We start from the raw sequence: 20,216 nt of genomic DNA, 5'->3' as shown, positions 1-20,216 counted from the left end.
CCTTTTAAAAACATATATATTCTCTTTGTTAGCAGCTGCGATCACTTCTACCTAAATTTTAAGACCTCCCTGCGTGATCCTATAGAAATGACCTCTACCACCTTTGCAGTCATTGTGCCTCTGCTTAGGATGAAAATTCTCTCTCTCCCTCTAAAACAAATTACGAAACGATAGGGATGGAAGAAAGAAATATTATGTTTTACCGAAGAAACAAAGTAAAGTTCAGTTAGTAATTTAGTAAATGATTTTGAAAAAAATTCATTACTTACCACAAGTTGTTGGTTCATCAAAGGCCTCCAAATCAATTAATATTTGTGAAAACCTCTGAACGCAGCAAAAACCTATAGCTTAGGACGATCGACTCGTAGTTGTAAGCTTAATAGAAACCAAAACATGTGGTGTGCGCATAAGAAAGGTTAACTCTATTGCTAGCCGCAATAAAGTTAACTCTTCACAGAGAGTGATTGTGTTCACCCGCAAATAAATTAGTTATCTAAGGTATTACTCCATCCAATGTTGAGACTTGCATCTAATTAATAAAGTTATGTTTATTCGACTGTTACCTTTAACATAAAAACCTTAATGAGTAAATGTGTAGCAGAGATCTCTGAGCTTACAAAGTTAGAAAGTGGTCATGGAGTGTGCCAAACAAACACATGCTTAGAGTGATTACATTTAAACCTTCATTTGCAGATTTTTGTTCATACTTTTGTATAAGATCTGCAATAAGTTAAACCAATCCTGTGGATCCATAAGTAATAAGAATATTGATTCGGCCATGAGAAATCATTACATTATTAAACTTATGAAAGCACTATTAAACTACTATTTTTAACCTAGTTATCACTCTATCTAATGTTGAGACGTGCATCTTATTAATATAGTCATACTTATTCAACTGTTACTTTTAGCATAAAAACCTTGATGAGCAAATCTGTAGCAGAGCTCTCTGAGCTTACAAAGTTTGAAAGTACAATCTAAAACATAAAGTGTGTTAAACAAAAAATTGTTTACAACACTTACATTTTACACCCTAATTCGCAAAGTTTAGTTCAAAGGTTTGTACAAAGTCTGCAATATATTAGGCCAATCCCGTTAATTCATAAGTAATTCAAAGTTTGATTTAGACATGGGAAATCATTCAAAGAATTTTATGTAAAGATATGTAAAGCTAGTAAACATATCGGTAGCAGCATCTAGGTTTTAAAGTTTGTAATTACAACACTGTTGCGCTTAAATTTGGACTTATTAATCAAATGCTACTTTTAAAGGTACTTGGTGGTATGATAAATGCCAGGCTTCAAACTATAATGGACAATGGGTAGATGGAGTCAATGCAACATATGGTGCAGGTATCATTTAGGAAATATGGAAAAGGCTAGAATGTTAACTTAAAGTGATTACTCTCAAACTAGGGCACTAGCAAGCAAAGAAGTCATAGTCATGTCAACATAGTCAATATTGCACAGTAACAACAAGGTCAGGGTTTTTGTAATATCAATGATGATATTCTGCAAAGTGGAACTGTTACATGTACCTGATTGCATGGTAATTTCTAACTACAGTTTAGTGTCGTTATATATTGTCTTTATTTAGTGCTGTTTGTTGATAATAACATTAGAAAAACATTTTCCTTTTTTATGTATTTCAACTACTTCATTGTTATCTCTAATGGCTATTCATTTCCCAGCACAATTTACCTTTTAATTAAAACCAGGTTGTTTTAACTTTTTAATCAAGTCAAGCTTATTATAAATGTAATTATTAATTTCAGTGTAGAACAATACATTTGTTTTATTTTTACTGATGTAGGATAAGATTTAAAAACAATACTCTTGCAATGCACACACAACTCGTTGATACAACATTAGCCATGACAAAATTGGAATCAATCGATGCAGCAATTCACAACAAACAAAAAAGTTGCCAACATAGTCAATATGACACAGTGACAATAAGGTCATTTTTTATGTATTATCTTTAATGGTGTTCTGCAAAGTTGAATCGGTGCCTGATTGAGCGTTAACTTTGAACTACAGTTTAGTGTTGTTATTTAATGTCTCTTTTTAATGCTGTTTATGATAATAACATTAGATAAACATTTTCCTCCTAGTTATTTTGCCATATTCATTGTTATCCGTGATAGCTTTTCATTTCACAGCACTATAAACTTTTTCAACAGTAGAAGTTTATTGTATCAATTTAAGCGATAATAGACTTGTTTGATGATGATTATTTGCCAATAATTTTATTCTAACTAACTCACTATTTGGTTTTGGCAATTGTGTTAAACTAATAGAGGCAAAATTTCAAATTTTAAAACATGGTTCTTTTGTGCATATCTTGACTTTTTCACCGTTACCTGACATGAATACTTTTCATAGCGCAATAACTCTTTCTATAGTGCATGTTTATTATAACAATATAAGTGGTGGTGAATATCGTGGTGGTGTTTTTCAGTCAGTAGTTTCTTTGTATATTGCAGACCAGAATAAGCACTTGATTGTGATAAATGATAGCAATCTAGCTACCGACAAATAGTTTGCTACAATTGAAGCAGCGTCTATTTAATAATGTGAGATTCATACAGCAATAATGGCAATTCGAAATATTTGGGCTATTGGAAACAAAGTTTTAAATATTGGTAACAACGGTAATGTTAATCAACACAGATCACTTGTATTTTTAGATGTATGAATGCTTTAAAAGTTTTGGTGTAGAAAACATGAATTCTTTTGCCAAGCTGTTTATAAATACAATAACACTAGTACTATCTGCTCCGATTTCTAGAGACTGTTGTAATTCTAGAGAATTTTGGAGAGCTCTTTTGTTTTAGTATTACGTTACTGTATTAGTTTGTAATATTATAATATAGCGCTATTTGTAATTATATATTTATATATATATATATCTATATATATATATATATATATCTATCTATATATATATATATATCTATATGTATATATATATATATATATATATATATATATATATATATATATATATATATATATATATATATATATATATATATATATATATATATGTATATATATACAGAGATATTTAGAGTAGCTGTGCCCCATGGCGTTGTCCGGGTATTAAAAATCAGCTTATAAACAATGAGAAGTGATGAGATTTGCTTACCACTTGCTGGCAATCAACTCTCCAGCAAGTGGCAGGCAATTGCTAAGTGGCCTGGCACATTGCCAATTGAAAATTCCACCAGCCTAGTTAGTAAGCTTCAAATGCCGGTAGGCAATGACATTGCGTCAGCATTTTTTCCTAGCTAGGCTATTCTAATAATAGCTATAGCCGGAATGCAGACAGTCATACGACACACGGAAATACTTTGAAAAAAATATATAACTAGATAGACAGAAATAAAAATACTTACATGTACCTAAAAGTCATTAAAAATCTATTTTCTGTTTTCAAGTTTTTTGAGTGACCATTGAACCAGACATATTTACCAGAACATAAAATTCACAGCAAGTACAAGACAGAGCTCATGAAGTAATTTTGTACCTACAGATATTGTTTAAAAAAATTTATTTTTTTCAATTTATAGTGGTTTTAAACTACAGTACAATTTCTTTCTCATTAGCAATAGTTCAACTTGGAGAAAATAGTTTTTGTTAGAAAATTTGAAGGTAGAACAGCCGGTTTATCAATGCAAAGAAAGAACCATGGAGCTCTAAAAAAGTTGCTACTCTTCATACCTATTCTGTTCAGCGAGCTAGGTACTGAAATAAAAACTTATGTATGAACTTATAGATGAAAGCTGTGTTTTTGTTGGAAGCACCAACTGAAAAATATTTAGCCACAATTAGCATATGTTGCCGTTTAGGAAATTATGAATAGGAAAGTTTAGGCATGTTCTGAAAAGCATTTCTGTGCACTTAGATTAAGTGTTAGCCATTGCACAAAACATTAAGCTCCCTACACCATCTCTTTAGAAACTTTTACAGAGATTTGCAGATGTTTGCTATAAACACAAACAGACCAGCAACATCTGCCTTTAATGTAGTGCTAAATATTTTGCATGTGCAGTGCTTGGTTCACCTGTTTACTAGTTGAGCTTTCCAACTCTATGTATTCTGCAAATACACAAAGTTCAAAGTTTGTGTAATAATGTGTCGTCTCCTTAGTCAGCTATCATTAACACTGGAGCTAAATTTCTACCTTATCGCAAAAGTAAAATACGTGTGTAGGAGCAAATTATCACAGCTAAGTGGTAATCGGAGTAAGTTATGAGCATAGCTACAAACTGGGCTCTATTGAGTGTAAAAATATCAAGTTAAGGGTTGTCTACCATCTTATAAAATGGTCAATAACTTTTACCACAAAAAAACGAGTTCTCAATGTCAAAAATGTGTATGTTTTTAATACTTGGATTCAAGGAATACACACCAAGTAGAGTTTTTACTATAATGGAGTTATAATCATAAACTCTGCATATATGTATGTACGGTTCATGAACCCAAAGTTTTTGATTGTTGTTTGATCGGTTGCGTCATAATGACATAACTTGCTGCCATTAATTCAAATTGTGAAACTTGGTACTGTTTTTGCTAAATGTTTTTATTTACCACAGAACTACAATGTATATTATTATTTTAATTACTGTAACTTGCTTTAGAAGGCTCAACTATTAAACAGGTGAACCAAACAAAATAAAATAATTTCCTTTCTGAGTTTAAAATTTTACAGGAAATTGATGCTGGGGTTGCAATAAAATTAATTCAGAGGTTGTAAAGAGGGTACAAGAATTTATTATTACAAACTACGCTAATGTAAACTTATAACACCAAACAATGTTTAGAATCACTTAGTATCTTCTGAATATGAGATGAGATAACCAAAGAAAAAATATAAACATTTGAAACTACCATTTCACACAAATTGTCACATTCACTTTTAGCATTTTTGCTGACAAATGTCTGCCAATTTGGTTTATACATGTAGCTGGCTTCTTTCTAGCGGCTTAAAGTTTTAACAACATTGAAAAAACAAACAAATTTTTATTCAGAATATACAAACACAGTTTAATAGTTTAGTTGAGCAAGGAAGAATATTCAGATTACGATGACTCTTCAACAGGATGCACCTTAGAAGTACAGATGCATGTTATTAGATTCTTAACTCTCAATAGATACCCAGGATTTAAGTAAGCATAGAAAACAATATTAGCTACTCCATAAAGAGTTTGTAGAGCAGCGGCAAACTGTTGACTTATATACATTAGAGCTTTTTGTTCAGCGGAAGCAAAGAAGTAAATCACTAGAGACATCATAACAGGAAAAGCAGTAGCGTAAAACATAACAATAGTGCCAATTATATAGTGGGATGATGTTATCAAAACTTTATCTTCCTCTTGCAAACATCTTTTTTTCATTTTTTTAATTTCCTGAAACACTGCAGTGAGCCATATTGTAGTTAGCACTAGTGGTACAAGTACAAATATAGTCGAAAAAACTACAAACAGTACTCCTTGAACATTAGGAATGTCTGGACGAAGCTGACCATTCAAGAAACAAGATACATCTTCAAACACAACTGACATGATCATTGAACTACAAATATTTATGAACCAGATAACAAATGTAATTTTCTGAAAGTGATTAAGAACAAAACCGTCTTTGTACTGAAAAGGTTTGCAAACTGCATAGTATCATTCATAACTCGCTAAAGCAAGAAAACTATAGCGACCATAAGCAGCAGTTAGCGCTACTCCCTGTATGAAAATACTCGCAGTATGGTAGTGTTGTTGCGATGAATTTAATGGTCGTGGGCTGTATATTGCTATATATGCGCAACTAGCAACTATATCTGCTAGTGTTAAGTTAAGTAGAAGCAAGAAATAGTTTCGTTTGTTCTCTTGACGCAGTGTCTTAGTAGTGCTGAGCACATACAACAGCAAGACATTTGCGAGCACACATATCACACTGAGCGATATGGTGACTTTTAAATATGCAGTAAAATCTCTAATACACCACATTGATGAACTGTTGGAATCATTCATAGTGCACCTTTTATTTTAATCCAGTGAATCTTAGGTCACATTTCTGAAAAAGAAACAAAATTTCTTAACTGAATGCATAAGATAATTATAAAGTACAAGAAGACCAAATGTTGTTAATAATGGCTACACTGCCACAATCTTATTAACTGAAATAGGGAAAACCTTGAAATACGTAACTTACTATTTTGAGAAAATTTATTACTGAAACCAAGAACACAGATGTACAATAGACAAGCCGATGTTTAAATTAATAATTTTATTTTTCAAAGAAAATTTTTTCATAATTTTGTTTTTATGTTGCATCATGCTGTCAAATACTATCATTTATTTCATTCAAATAGTTTTTCTGGTCTCGGGGGGCATGTTTAGCTCAAATTAAATAAACATATATGCTAAAAATATGATCAGTTTTATTAACTGTGTTCAAATTTTGCCCTTCTATCAGCAATTCAAATTTCGATAAGGTGAACTTTGTCAAAAAACTAGTATTTTGTAACAGTGGAAATTATTTCATTTACTTAGTATTGTTTGGTGGTTGTCTTTTTACAGGCACATGCAGTAATATGACGCAAAAACTTTTCAATTCAGTATACAATAATTGAAACTTCAATACTAGTATTTTTAGCTGATTGTTTTGACTGCAAAAAAATAAAGACACTAACCATTACAATACACAGCTTAATAATATAAGGCTCAAAAGTATGAAATTTTTTACTGCATTCAATTGCAAGCCAACTTATCGGGTGCCAGTAAATATAATTCCATTCTATCTGGAACTATTAAATACGATGACTTCTTTTTTAAAGTAACAAAGTTGCTATTGTGGTTCTACAAAATTTTCTTAATCTTCACTCAATAAAGAAAAAAAGTTGAAGAAAAAAAACTTTAAAATATTTTGACAAATTACTAGATTTCTATTCTTTTTGCTATTGCACTTCGCTTTCAACCTTGCATATCTATTTTTTTCAAATCACTGCTTTAAACAATAATCTGGTTCAAGTGCATTAGTTCTAATGTAATATTTGGTTTACTTTGCAAAATTAGCAGGTAAGATAAAGTTAATAACAATGCCTGAAAACAGGATGATTATATATGCATCAATAGAAATAATTGTCAACAAAAACAAAAAAAAGAGAAAGCAAATTAAAGACACAAGATGAAAGAAAAGAAAGATAGAATAACCCATAGAGGAGTTGTCAAACAATAGAATTCAAAGTAAAAAATAAATGAAGCAGAAAAGAGAAAAAGAAACTGGCAACTAGAAGACCGATACCTGAAGAAGCAACTGGAAAACCGATAAATCGCAAAAGAGCAAAATAAAGTGATAGATGAGCAAATGACAAAAAATCAACTTAGCGATATAATCAGCAAGTGAAAGAAAAGAAATTAAGACCAAGTGAAATAGAGAAAAAGAGGAAAGGAGAGAGAAAGTGAGAGAAAAAAAAGAACACAAATGAGTATATAAGCGAGAGGCCATAGAAGCAAATGCACACATAAGCAAAGATTAAGAGAGAAAACCAACAATAGTGGTGTAAAAATTGAAGACATGAAAGCATAATGAGACAAAAACAAAAAAAGCAAAAACCCACAGAACCAAAAGAACAACAGATCAATAGGGCAAGAGTAAAAAAAATGAGCTACAGTAAAATTAGCAACGGTAAAAAATAGCAACAGTACAAATGAGCATAAAAGTGAAGTTTCAAAAGAGCAAATTTAAGAAACATCAGAAGAGTCAAAAAGTCAAGCATCTTAGACAATTTAAAATAGATGGAGCAAAGGAGTGACCAAGCCTATTGCCAATTAATTGAATGAGAGACGAACTTCATGACTGATTGCAAAAAGATATAGAACAGAGTAAAAAGGCAAAAAAAAACAGTGAAAACAACACACCAAAAAGGAATGAATTGACAAGAAGATGAGAGGTTGCTAAATCATTAGAACAATAAAACATTGAAGCAAGAGAGAAAATGATTGATACAAACAAAAAGTGTGAGACTGAAAACTTGGAAAAGCAAGAGATGGAGAAGGCAAAATAAGCAAAAATTAAATAAATGAACAAATGAACAAAATAAGAAAGTGTGAAAAAACATAATTATTAAAAAGCAAAAATAAAAAAATGCAAAATAAAACCAAACACAGCGGAATGTGAAAGGAAAAATAATTAAAGTCACAAAATAAATAAAGATCGAAAACGTCAAACATTGAAACAATAAGACAATGGGAGTGGACAAGAGGTAGGTGTGAAAAAAGCAAATGAACAATAGCCCACAATCAGATCAGTAAACTAGCAAATGAACCAACATACATGGAAAGTTAAAAAACTAACAAAAATCAAAAGAATGTTTGCATGAAGAAGAGCTGTAGAGCATAGTAGCAAATTAAAGAGACATAAAAAACAAAAAAAAGAGAAAGAGGAGTAAACAAAAACACAAAAAGAGAGCAGAAAGCAGAAATATAAAATCATATTGGAAGTCAAGAGCGGCAGATGGAAAAACTCAGAGAAAGAAAGGGCAACAGAGCTAAAGACCAGAATGGCAAAAAGCAAATAAATAAAAAGGTTGATGAAGACCATATAAAGCTTATAAACTACTGAGCTGAAAAAGGAGTAAAATATTGAAAAAAAGACTGAAAAAGAGAGAAAAAGTAAGAAAACCAAAAAATTTGAAAAAACAAGCTTGGATAGCCAGAAACCAATGAACAAAATGAAAATGAGCAAAGAAGAACGCAGCCAAATTAGTAAATGAGCAAACCGATGAAAAATTGAGCGAGTGAGAGAACATAGGTGCAAAAAAGGAAAGAAAGAGAAGCATAAAAACACAAGGAAAAAACCTACTATGAAGAAGTAAGCAGCAAAAGAGCAAAATGATGAAAATGCAAAATAGTGAAAACGTAATATGCAAAAGAGAAAGAGTGAAGTAAAAAAATAAAGAGAGAGAAATAAGCCAAAGGCTAACAAAAAACCAGTTAAGCAAAATCACTTGCAAAAGCGAGATCTTAAAATTGAAATGCCAAAAAAAGCAAAAAAATAATACAAAAAAGGTAAAAAACCAATAGCTGAAGAGACAATTGAAGTGTTAAAAAACCAACAAAGAAAAATAATTAAATAGAGACGGAAACAGAAGGAGAAGACAGAGAGAGAGAGAGACAGAGTGAGATAGCGTGAGGATAGAGAAAGATAAACCAAGGCGGAGAAAAACAAAGAGATGTATATAGGAAAATAGAGTAAAAAAGGGGAAATATAAATAGAGGGAGAATCCGAAAGAGAAAAAGAGAGGAGAGGAGGAGAGAAAGGGAAAGATGGAGGAAGAGGGAAGGAAAAAGGGAATTAGCGAGAAAAGGAGAGAGAGTGAGATCGAAGGGGAAGAGAAAAGAGAGGGTGAGGGGCAGAGACGGAAAAAGGGAAAGAAAGAGAGAGAGAGAGAGAGAGAGAGAGAGAGAGAGAGAGAGAGAGAGAGAGAGAGAGAGAGAAAGAGAGAGAAAGGAAGAATGGGAGAGTTGGAGAGAGGGAGAGATGGAGAGAGGGAGAAAGGGAGAGCAGGAGAGAGAGAGAGAGAGAGAGAGAGAGAGAGAGAGAGAGAGAGAGAGAGAGAGAGAGAGAGAGAGAGTAAAGAAGAGAAGGGAGAAAGGGAGATATGGATATAGGAAAAAGAAAGAAAGAGCAAAATAGGGAGAGAGAGTGAGTGAGGGACAGATATCGCGATAAAAAAAGGAGAGAGGGATCAAACAAGTGAGGGGAGAAGGAGAGAGGAAAAGAGGGATAGGGAAAGGAGGGATAGAGGGAAAAAGGGAAAGAGGGAGAGAGGGAAAGAGGGAGAGAGAGAGCAGCAAGAGAGCAAGAGAGGGAGAGAGGGAAAGAATGAGAGAGGGAGAGAAGGAAAGAGAGAAGGAGGGAGAGAGAGAGAGGGAGAGAGGAAAATAAGGAGGGAGAGGAAGAGCGGAAGAGTGGGACAAAGGGAGAGAGCGCGAAAGCGAGATAGGGAAAGAAGAAGAGATAGAGCGATTGAGAAAGAAAGAGATAGAGAGAGAGAGAGAGAGAGAGAGAGAGAGAGAGAGAGAGAGTGAGACAGGGAGAGATAGTGTGAGAGGGAAAGAGGGAAAGAAAGAAGAATAAAAGAAGAGACGGAAAAAGGAAGAGATTGAAAGAATGAAAGAAATAAAAAGGAAGAAAGGGAGAGAGCAAGAGAGGAATAAAGGGACAAAAAGATAGAGGTAAAGATGGATTGAGGTATAAAAGAAAAGAGAAGGAGAGAGGGAGATAGAGAGAAGAATATAGAAAGAGTTGGAGAGATGGAGAGAGGAAGAGAGGGAGAGAGGGAAAGCGAAAGAGAGTGAGAAGGAGAGAGTGAAAGAGGGAAAAGGGGAAAGAAGAGAAAAAACCAGGGAAACAGACAGTGATGGTCAATAGAACAATGAATCACTAAAGCAACAGAGATTGCAAAAGAACAAGAGAGTAATGGAGAGTGTAAAGTAAAGAGTAAATAAAGTATAAAATAACAAAAGATAGAACAACCAGATGAAAGCACCCCAGTCTAATATGTGAAAGAGCAAGCAAAAAAGGATCATGAACGTGGTAAAGCCTGAAGGCGAATAGGCAAAAATGTGCACACAGGCATAAAAGCAAATCAGTAGACAACTAAGAGAGAATATAAAAAAATCGAAGAAATAACTTATACACGGTGCTCATCTTAAAAATTCAAGAGAGCAAAAACACAAGCAAACAGACCATAAAAGTAGAAATAATGGGAAGTGGGAGTAAGTGAGATAAAGATGAAGAAAGTGGAAAACTGAGAAAAAAGGCAATCGATAGAAGATCAGAAAGACAGAGATGCAGTAAGCGAAGAGCAAAGAGTATAAATATGGAGATTCAACAAGAGAAAAGGAGCATAAATACGTGTGGGCAAAAGAGCATCAAAAAAGTAAAGTGATGGTTGATAGAGTGATATTTCTATAAACAGAAGAGCAGGGAAGTAAAATATTTAATAAGCAAGGAAGCAAATTTTTGCACAAATGGAAGAGTGAAATAAAAAAATTAAGAAAGAGCGTAAAATATGGTGAGAGATGTAAACAACAAAAAAGTAGATTGTCAAAAAATACAATGAGCAAAACGGCAATTGAATGAGATATTTAATTAGCAAAATATTGAAACAGCTATTGAAAGAAGCCAGCAAAAGAGTCCAAAAGTAAAAAATGGTGAATGGGGGTAAAGGCACAATTGCAAAAAGGCAAAAGTTTGAAAGGGCAAAAGGGAAAAAGGACGAAAAGGCGATGACTATATATCACTAGTGTAAGATATAAATAGCGCTAGATAAAAAATAGCGTCCTTTGTATATCTACTGCAGAAAAACAAATTTCTGCCTTTTTACTTCCGTAAAATCAGCTGAACTTCAGCAGTTAAAGTACTTGCATTTGCTTAGTAAACGTTCATTTCATGATCCTGTAAATCATACATGGAAATGTTGTATGTTGTGATAATCACAGATCAGCAATGATAAAACGCTTCAGGCAAGTGTTTTTACTTACAGCTTAAAATAAGAAAATCACTATTATAAGCAATTACTATTTGCTTAATGGTTTTAAAAAATTTCAACACATGAAGACGATCATTTATTTAGGACACCAAAAGTTTAGATGGTACAAAATGCCGGAGCTTTCCTTTCAGCAAACAACATTTTAACTTATCGAATTGCTAACAAAGCTATTTACAACTAAATGACCTATATTTCAGCCCACCTTTCAGCTAGTTTATATATGCAAATTCGGGTTTGGTTTCTATGTGTTACAGGAAGAACTACATTTAGCTCAACATTTTTTTAATACGAAGCTGAAAAAAAGATTTATTATGCACAAATTCTTTCTTTGTATTAGAGGGCTGTGTCTAATAGGTCATTTGTTAAACTAAATAATGTTCCAACTCACTAACATACATGTATAACGACTAAAATGATTGGATTTGTATATTTGAAGAAATGCTCACCAAGGCAATAGTGATCTTTGTGGCGTGATTATGGAAGACTGCCCAAAGGTTCACCAGTGTCAGTTTGGTTTTTCTGTCGAAGTCATCAAAGCTTTATTTGTTGTATCTTCTTTGTTGGCTCCTTTTTCTCTGACCTGTATAAATTACAAAGTTACAAGCAGCCCAGTAACTGTGATGAAAAGCAGTTTCATGCTAAGCTAAGATAAGTTTCAATTTTAATTACTGAATCTGGTAAATATTGAAATATTATTTGTACCTTTTTTTCAAACATGTAGCAAAATATTTTGTGCCTGTTAAGTAAAATAATTTGGCTAATTGGTTAATATAATATAGTAGCTATTGTAATTATGAAGTTAATATAATCTTACCTCTATTTTAGGCTAAAAACTCAAAGCTCTGTAATCCTGAATAGAAAACCATTAGTATGTTGCTTTAATAATTTGCGACGTAAATCAATGTTTACATAACTTACATGAACCTTTTTTTAACTTATAAAATTAGCAAGCTCGTTGTTTCTGTAGGATACAAGTTAATCTATTTCAAAATTAGTTTCTCTATCATTTGAATGACACCAGCAAATTGTTCAAAAAGGTTAACGGAGAGTAACAAAAGTTCTGATTTGATCACACATAACTTCAACAAATAACTGAAACCTTTACATTTTTGCATGCACGTTTCTGAATTTCTGTATATTGAAGTTTTTATGCGATTCATAGTATATAAAGTTTTTTTTCTTTTCAAAATAGTATATTACACCCTATTGCCTACCTTTTAATGTCAGGCTACTCATTTGAAATAACTTTGCTTTCTAACGGCTGTGTCTTTAAAAATACATTTATATACAGATTGTTAGATTTGTACAAATTGATACAGATATTGATACAAAGTGATACTGTACAAATTGATAAAGCTTTGTACAGCGTATTGACTTTGCGAAAATGTACAGCACATTGACTTGGTAACAATTTACAGTATTTTGACGTGGCAACAATCAATAAAAACAACACTCAGTTATGGTGGAAATCATTATTAACTGGAGTTTTCAAGCAGTTTTTACCAACTTGCTATCATTAGATAGCCAATCAATTTTTCCAAACAATCATGGCTGAATGGAAAATTTAACATAGTTTTGGGTTTAATATGTCAAGTATAATCCTGGTGAAAATGATCAACCAGCTACTATGAACAAAAAAAGGTAGTTTTGACGCGTGTGAACATAAATCATTTATTTGGTATGTGTCTCTTTTTCATTCAATTGTTGAATCAACATCTTTGACAGCTGTCAGCTGACTTAATTTAATTAAAAACTAAAATTAGGAAAGGGAAGTGACGGTATCGACTTAGCACTAGTTTTAACACTCAGTAGGTAAAAGCTTTACTAGTACATGTTAACTTTAAACATTTTTAGTTTAAGATAAACAGAAACGTGTAATAGCAACCTCTGCTAACACGTTCAAAAGATAGAATGGTCTTTGAAGTTTTTTTTTTATACAAATGTTCCATTAGTCAGTCGTGAATCCTTCAACAATACGCAGTATCATGATTTTTCTAATTTCTCTTTGTTACAAAATAATGCAAAAATGCATTTGATATATAAATTTCAGTTGTTCTTTGTGTACACATTACGTTTAGTTATAGTGGTTAAAATGACAAGTCTGTATCACAGATGATTTGATCTCAGAACCAACTGGTCAAAAGGCGACAATTGAAGCTAGTAAGCTACCTGGAATACAACGATTTCATTGTATCTGGGTAGAAATGTCATTATTTGGGATGAAATAATAACATAGTAGGGCAGATGACTGAGCAGATAATAATTATCTGTTCAATGATCAATCGGTAGATAATCACTATCTGCCCTATGAATATTGGACGGAAAGTCATTATTTTGGTTAAAAACATCACTAAAGCTTGCTTTCAAGAATCTTAATAGAAATATCTGCAATATCTATACTCGCTTACTCGAGTTAGCCAATGGCAAGTGAATTACCTACTACTACTTAAGAGTTGTTTTTAATATCGGCGCAACTCTGGACAAGCGACAAGTAGTGAATTATTAGTGAGAGCAACAAACTAAAAATAACAGTAGATTTTCTTTTTTGTAAATAACTTGTAAAGTTGCATAACAATTAAGGCTGCATGACAGTAACACACAAATCTAGTGTTTTTGCTTCACGCATTTAAGTGGTGATAGGTTCACTCCGACTTATAATTTAATTCAGGAATGATCTAATGTATTTGATTGGTTAAACTCAAGGAACAAGTAAAATCATATTTTCAAGCTCTTTTATAAAATTTGTGTCTGTAAGACAATACACATAATATCTAACTATCATTATAAGTAATATCATCACTATATCTCTTGTTGTAATCTCATATAAAAAAGTTAAGTTGGCAGTAATAAAGCAGATAAGTACTGATATTTTGTCTAGTAAATAGTAGTAGGCCTACTAATTTACATAAGAGTGCTAGGTAGTTAAAAAGATCAAAATAAATTCAGCTAGTGGAAATATCAGGTACTGGATTTGCTAAGACACATCCACAGCATCATCAAATAATCAAGTTTCTGAGAGCCTGGACTCTTGCATTGCAGCGTCAGAAACAATGAAGCAAAAGATAGTACTCTAAACTGGATCTTTGTTGGCTTTTTATGTTATTATCCTTCAATTACTGCTAATGTTAACATATGCGTGTTACTGGGTGTTAAACCTGTCTAATAGAAAGAAGGACATTAGAAACTTGTTGGTGTCTGCCAACTCTGTTAAATACTGGCCACTATAAAAATTCTACATTTTATTTAACAAGCCGATTCTCTATCAATACAGCTGAACTTTGATAATATTAATTGGTCGGAAACTTTTCAGTTTGTTAATATTTTCATAAATCAAATTTCCATCAGATATATAATAATTATGTTATAATACTAATTGTGCTACCTGGCGTTGCACGGGGAATAACAACAACTCTGTAAAAAGGGTGTTGTTGCATTTAAAACATAACAAAATTTGCCATTCTAACTTTCAAACTACATATTGTGAAAAGTTTTTTGTGTAGTTGAAATAAACAAAACTATAAAATAAAAACAACTGTAAGGATTGTCAAATTTGGTCAAACTACTGTAATTTTCAAACTTCATATCAAGAGGAAAATGTTTGGTGCAGGTCAAATAAATTAAAATAGTTTAAATGTACATGATAAGTAATAATCAAGTAGTAGTTAAATTAAAACCGTTAACTACTGTTAAAATAAATTAAAACTGTTTTGCTGTGATTACAATAAAAATGATTCAGTAATAACACATATGATATGAACTGGATATAGACCGGAAATAAAAGTTCACAAAAATGCAAAACAGTGCCACGTTTCATAGAGCAAAAGAATTTATAAAGTTTCAGTTAATACATCATTTAGCATGTGCATATGTTATAAGGTATGTCTTTGATCAATAGACTTTGCATAGCTTAGTGGTAAAACATGTGGATGAGAAAACTTGAGGTTGCAGTCTCCTTGTGTTTGAATTTAACGTAACGCAGAACTTTAGTTCTAAGACTCTTATAGCTATATCTGGACATCCTGAAAAACTGACAGACAACAGACAAACAACAAACTCTGAGAAATAGATATTTAGATTGTTTAGGTATATGTTTAGTTGCTATATCTGATTGGTGCTTATCAAAATAGGATTTGAAAACTCATTTCAGAGAGTCCCAAATCTAGACAGGTTTCTCATTCTGCAAAAAGAACCATAATTGTATCATCAAAAAGTGGAAACTACTTACATATGCTAATGTACTTGCACATAATGATATCAGTGAATCGTCAATTACACAGATATTTCTTCAAAGTAAATTTACACTGACACCTTATTCATATGCGTTGTTTACCTTATTTCCAGCATCTTACCACATAAAAGCTTTTGTCAATAATATCTCCAAAAAAGGCTCCAAAAATAAGTAGCAAAAGATGGTAATAAAAAGCTTTATTTAAATAGCTTGAAATAGTTCTGACATTTGTTAAGTTTTTTAATAGATGTCTCTGATACATGATAAACCAACAATAAAACTATGTTTGGTTATGTTTATAATAAATGTCTTAGTTTGAGGTAAAATGAACAGATGTTCAAATACCTAATTTTACCGCTGGCTTTGACATTGTCGCACAAACAACTGTATTCATTAAATTAAGCACTCTAAATCAAGCGTTTCAGTTGTTCCTCTGTTGAATGGTTGATACTAAAGTCATTATTGGGCCGAGTTAATTGGAAAGTAATGTCAAATTTGCCAAGATCATTTATATAAATCAAAAACAGTGTTGGGCCTAAAATTAAACCTTGTGGAACCCCACAGGCTACGCGCTTTTCAACTGTCAAAAGTTTTCAATGTCAGAGTTACTTTTTTAAATTCATTCTTTTCTCATTGAAACTAGGCTAAACATAGACATTCTGATATTCTATCAGATACACCTATGTGATAAACTTATGATGAAAAACATACATGAGATGGAACACATATGTACAACCAACTCATGTATGAGTATTAAAATGCATATATGTTTTATTGTATGAGTATTAATACACTAGAATATTAGAATATGTATGCGTAAAAACAGTAAAAGTAATAGTGTATCAACACATGTAGTTATTAATACTAGTGATATTATTAGCATACGACTAATACAACAAACTAAATACGGCTAACATAATTATTTGGTATTTTAAACTTTTGGTAATACTTTTAATGAAGATTTTTATCAATCATTTATGATCAGAGCTGTATAAGTGACAGTGACAAGTGTAATGACATTAAAAAGCAAAATTGTGTTAGATTTACCTGTACACGTCATTTGGTGTTCAAGATTTCTATGGCACTCTATACACTACTTTTTATGGTAAAATGGGACGGTCTGGGTCAGAAGTCTTGGGCCAGATCTTTTTGGCCAAATGATTTATGGAGCAAAACTTTTTGGTCTAGAGAACCAGCTAAGAAATGTTTTAAGGTTTATAGTAACTTGTACCTCAACAAATTTCCAGTGAAAACAAATGAGAAAACCTAGCACATAACAGTTAAATTTACATATTTGCCAAGTTTGCGATGATATATCTACATGCATAAGCAAATCTTCAAAATGTAAACCAGAAATAAATGAGGTTATTTACAAACAAATAGCAGAAATAATTTTATGTATTTTAAAAATGTATGAATTTGTATTTGAAAAGTGTTATGTGCAATTTTGCATGACTAAGGTTATGACTTTGGCCTGTGCTTCCTGTTATTTATTTTTTGTTTATTCACTGTATATATAAATAATTTCATGTAATAATATCAGTCCTAAAAGTTTCGAGTACAAAATTCTCAGCCAAAACTTCCTTTAACCAAAAATTTAGTAGGAAGTCCTAGATGGCTGCCAAAGCACTCAGGGAGCATAAGTGCATTTCATTAATATAGATGCACATAAGAGTATGAGTGATGCAGTTGCTTTACGTGTTGGGTATGGGAATATTGCTGGCATAATGCTCCCCAAGTATACAAGCCTTGCTTTCATAATACTTAGTAACTATAAGATTAGTGCTGCCATATTATTCAATAAAGAAAATGGGTTATGGTGTCATGACACTCAGCAAGCATAGCTAAAGTGTTATCATTATACTTAGAATCCATAGGCATATTGTTGTCAAAATAAAATCATTAGAAGTAAGTCCCTGCTCATTCCCAAACATGACACCATGCATTTTATTCGGTTCATGTGGATCTGAGTATGTATCTACATTCTTGGTTTATTGCTAACAAGTACATGTAGCTGGAAAGTATTGTTAATATGTCGCAACAAAAACAAATATAACAACAGCATATATAACAGCATGCCTAAACTAATGCTAGGGAATATGCTTACACATAAATTTTGCAATGCAGCCATTAGTAACAATGTCTAACAATATACTACATATTTTAATTGATAGATTTTTTTGCTATAACTGGACACCACCAAAACCTGAAAAAGATAATCAAAAATAAAAATGCAAAAGTCACATGTATATAGATACATACATGTAATATATATTTTTTATACATATAAAATATATATAACATGATATATGCATTTTATTACATGTATATAATATAATTTATAATATATATATATTTTTATATATTATATATATAAATGTAATATATATATATATATTTACATATATATATATCTAGTGAAAATCTTCTGACTAAAAAAGTGCTCACTGCCGTAAAGGCAGTGCATATAAAATAATTTTAAAAAATATAAGAATTTTGACAATTGTAATAATCAAAGTTTCTATATTTTTGTAAACTATTCTATATATATATAGAATATATATATTCTCCTACCTCTCTGGTAGGAGACCCAAGTTAGAGCAGAACTTACCACCCAAATGAGTTAACCGGGGTGAGGAAACAATTTTATAAATGTACATATATATAAAATTGTGTTCTCACCCCGGTTAATTCATTTGGGTAGTAATTTATGCTCTACCTCGGGTCTCCTACCAGAGACGTGGGAGTTTGAGCACTCAACCATTGTGACCCAGTAGCCCATTTGTCACTGCCTTGTCCTGGTTCAGCTACAGGCAGACCTTGTTTGGTCAGGCAACATCCAAGCCCGTATGGTTTTGGTTATTGCACTCTTTATAGAGGTTGTAGACAATATACAGGCAAGGGTCTTGTGTAAGGACCTGCCAGAAGGATGCAGTTGTTGGGGTTTGAACCTAGGACCTAATGATCACTGTCCCAATACCTTACCAACTGCACCATCTGTCCTGTATATATATATATATATATATATATATATATATATATATATATATATATATATATATATATATATATATATATATATATATATATATATATATATATATATATATATATATATATATATATATATATATATATATATATATATATATATATATATATATATATCCTATGTTATATGTTCCTCACCCCGGATACTCTGTATGAGTGGTAAATGCTGCTCTAACTCGGGTCTCCTACCAGAGACCTGGCAGTTTGAGCACTCGCCTCAAGAACTTAGCTGTTCCCAATAGCGCACTTTTCTGCAACTCACCTGAGTTGATTGTTGTTGGTACATATTTGGGCAAGCCACATTTTATGCGCCGGTGTTATTGCGCCCAGGTGTTATCGCGTTATAAACAATAACGTAATTGTGTTATTGCGTTATTGTTTATACATATATATAATCATGTGTATATATCTATATATACACATGATATATATATATATATATATCTTACATGTGTATATATCTATATACATGTATATATATATATAAATATATATATATATATACATGTATATACATATATATACAGGTATATTTATATATAACAATTGCACCCTGCAGGGAGTCCTTAGACAAGACCCTTGCTAAATCTTGTCGAATAGCCAAAGTCATGTTGGCTCAGACGTCACCAGTCAAACAAGGTCAGCGCTGCCTGCATGTAGCTAAACCAGAACAAGGCAATGCAAAATGAGCTACTGGTTCAAAACGGATGAAATGGACTCGAACTGATAACATGGACCTGATGCAGTGCTACTTTATGAGTGAACCTCTAAAGTAGGGCTACATGGGAATGATTTGTCAACTAGGGATAAACATAAGCCTTATTTTGCCACTAACCGTGAAGCAGCTTGTAGCTCAGAGGAATAACATAATAAAGTGGTACCTCATATCGGAACTTGAGGTAGATAAAATTAGGGAACAGTTCAGCCAAGTAACCTTGACTTATGAGGAGTGCTCATCAACACACACACAGTCAAACATACACAACATTGTGTTAACTCACGGGTTGAAGAAGACATGCACTTTGACCGTGACCAAGGGTGAAAGAGCTTGCGGAAAAAGTCATCAACAAGATGCTAGCTGCTAATTATTATGAAAGCAGGATACCACTACAGAGAGTTAGCAGGGCCATACCTAAGAAGATGTTAGAAGAGATTAACTTGGCACTGGAATTGATCTCACCTGGATCAGTGGTGAAAGGGTGAAAGGGTGAAAGGGTGAAAGGGTGAAAGGGTGAAAGGGTGAAAGGGTGAAAGGGTGAAAGGGTGAAAGGGTGAAAGGGTGAAAGGGTGAAAGGGTAAAAGGGTAAAAGGGTAAAAGGGTAAAAGGGTAAAAGGGTAAAAGGGTAAAAGGGTAAAAGGGTAAAAGGGTAAAAGGGTAAAA

At 32.4% G+C, this 20,216-nt stretch overlaps 1 protein-coding gene across 1 annotated transcript; it reads right to left on the bottom strand.

Annotated features, from left to right (window-relative positions):
* Positions 1–51: 51 nt before the first annotated feature.
* LOC137398082 (guanine nucleotide exchange factor subunit RIC1-like) lies at positions 52–19,721 on the bottom strand. Its single transcript, XM_068084187.1, has 7 exons — positions 19,717–19,721; positions 19,257–19,388; positions 18,797–18,953; positions 9,420–9,668; positions 5,490–5,617; positions 2,973–3,078; positions 52–150 (listed from the first exon to the last, which is right to left on the bottom strand). Exons 1-7 carry the CDS (start codon positions 19,719–19,721, stop codon positions 52–54), a joined length of 876 nt encoding a protein of 291 aa, XP_067940288.1.
* Between the last annotated feature and the right edge of the window lie 495 nt (positions 19,722–20,216).

Source organism: Watersipora subatra, chromosome 6 (genome assembly GCF_963576615.1).
Source record: "Watersipora subatra chromosome 6, tzWatSuba1.1, whole genome shotgun sequence".
Classification (NCBI taxonomy): domain Eukaryota; kingdom Metazoa; phylum Bryozoa; class Gymnolaemata; order Cheilostomatida; family Watersiporidae; genus Watersipora; species Watersipora subatra.
Note: the sequence above shows the minus strand (reverse complement) of the source record. Positions and strands in the feature narration are given on the sequence as shown.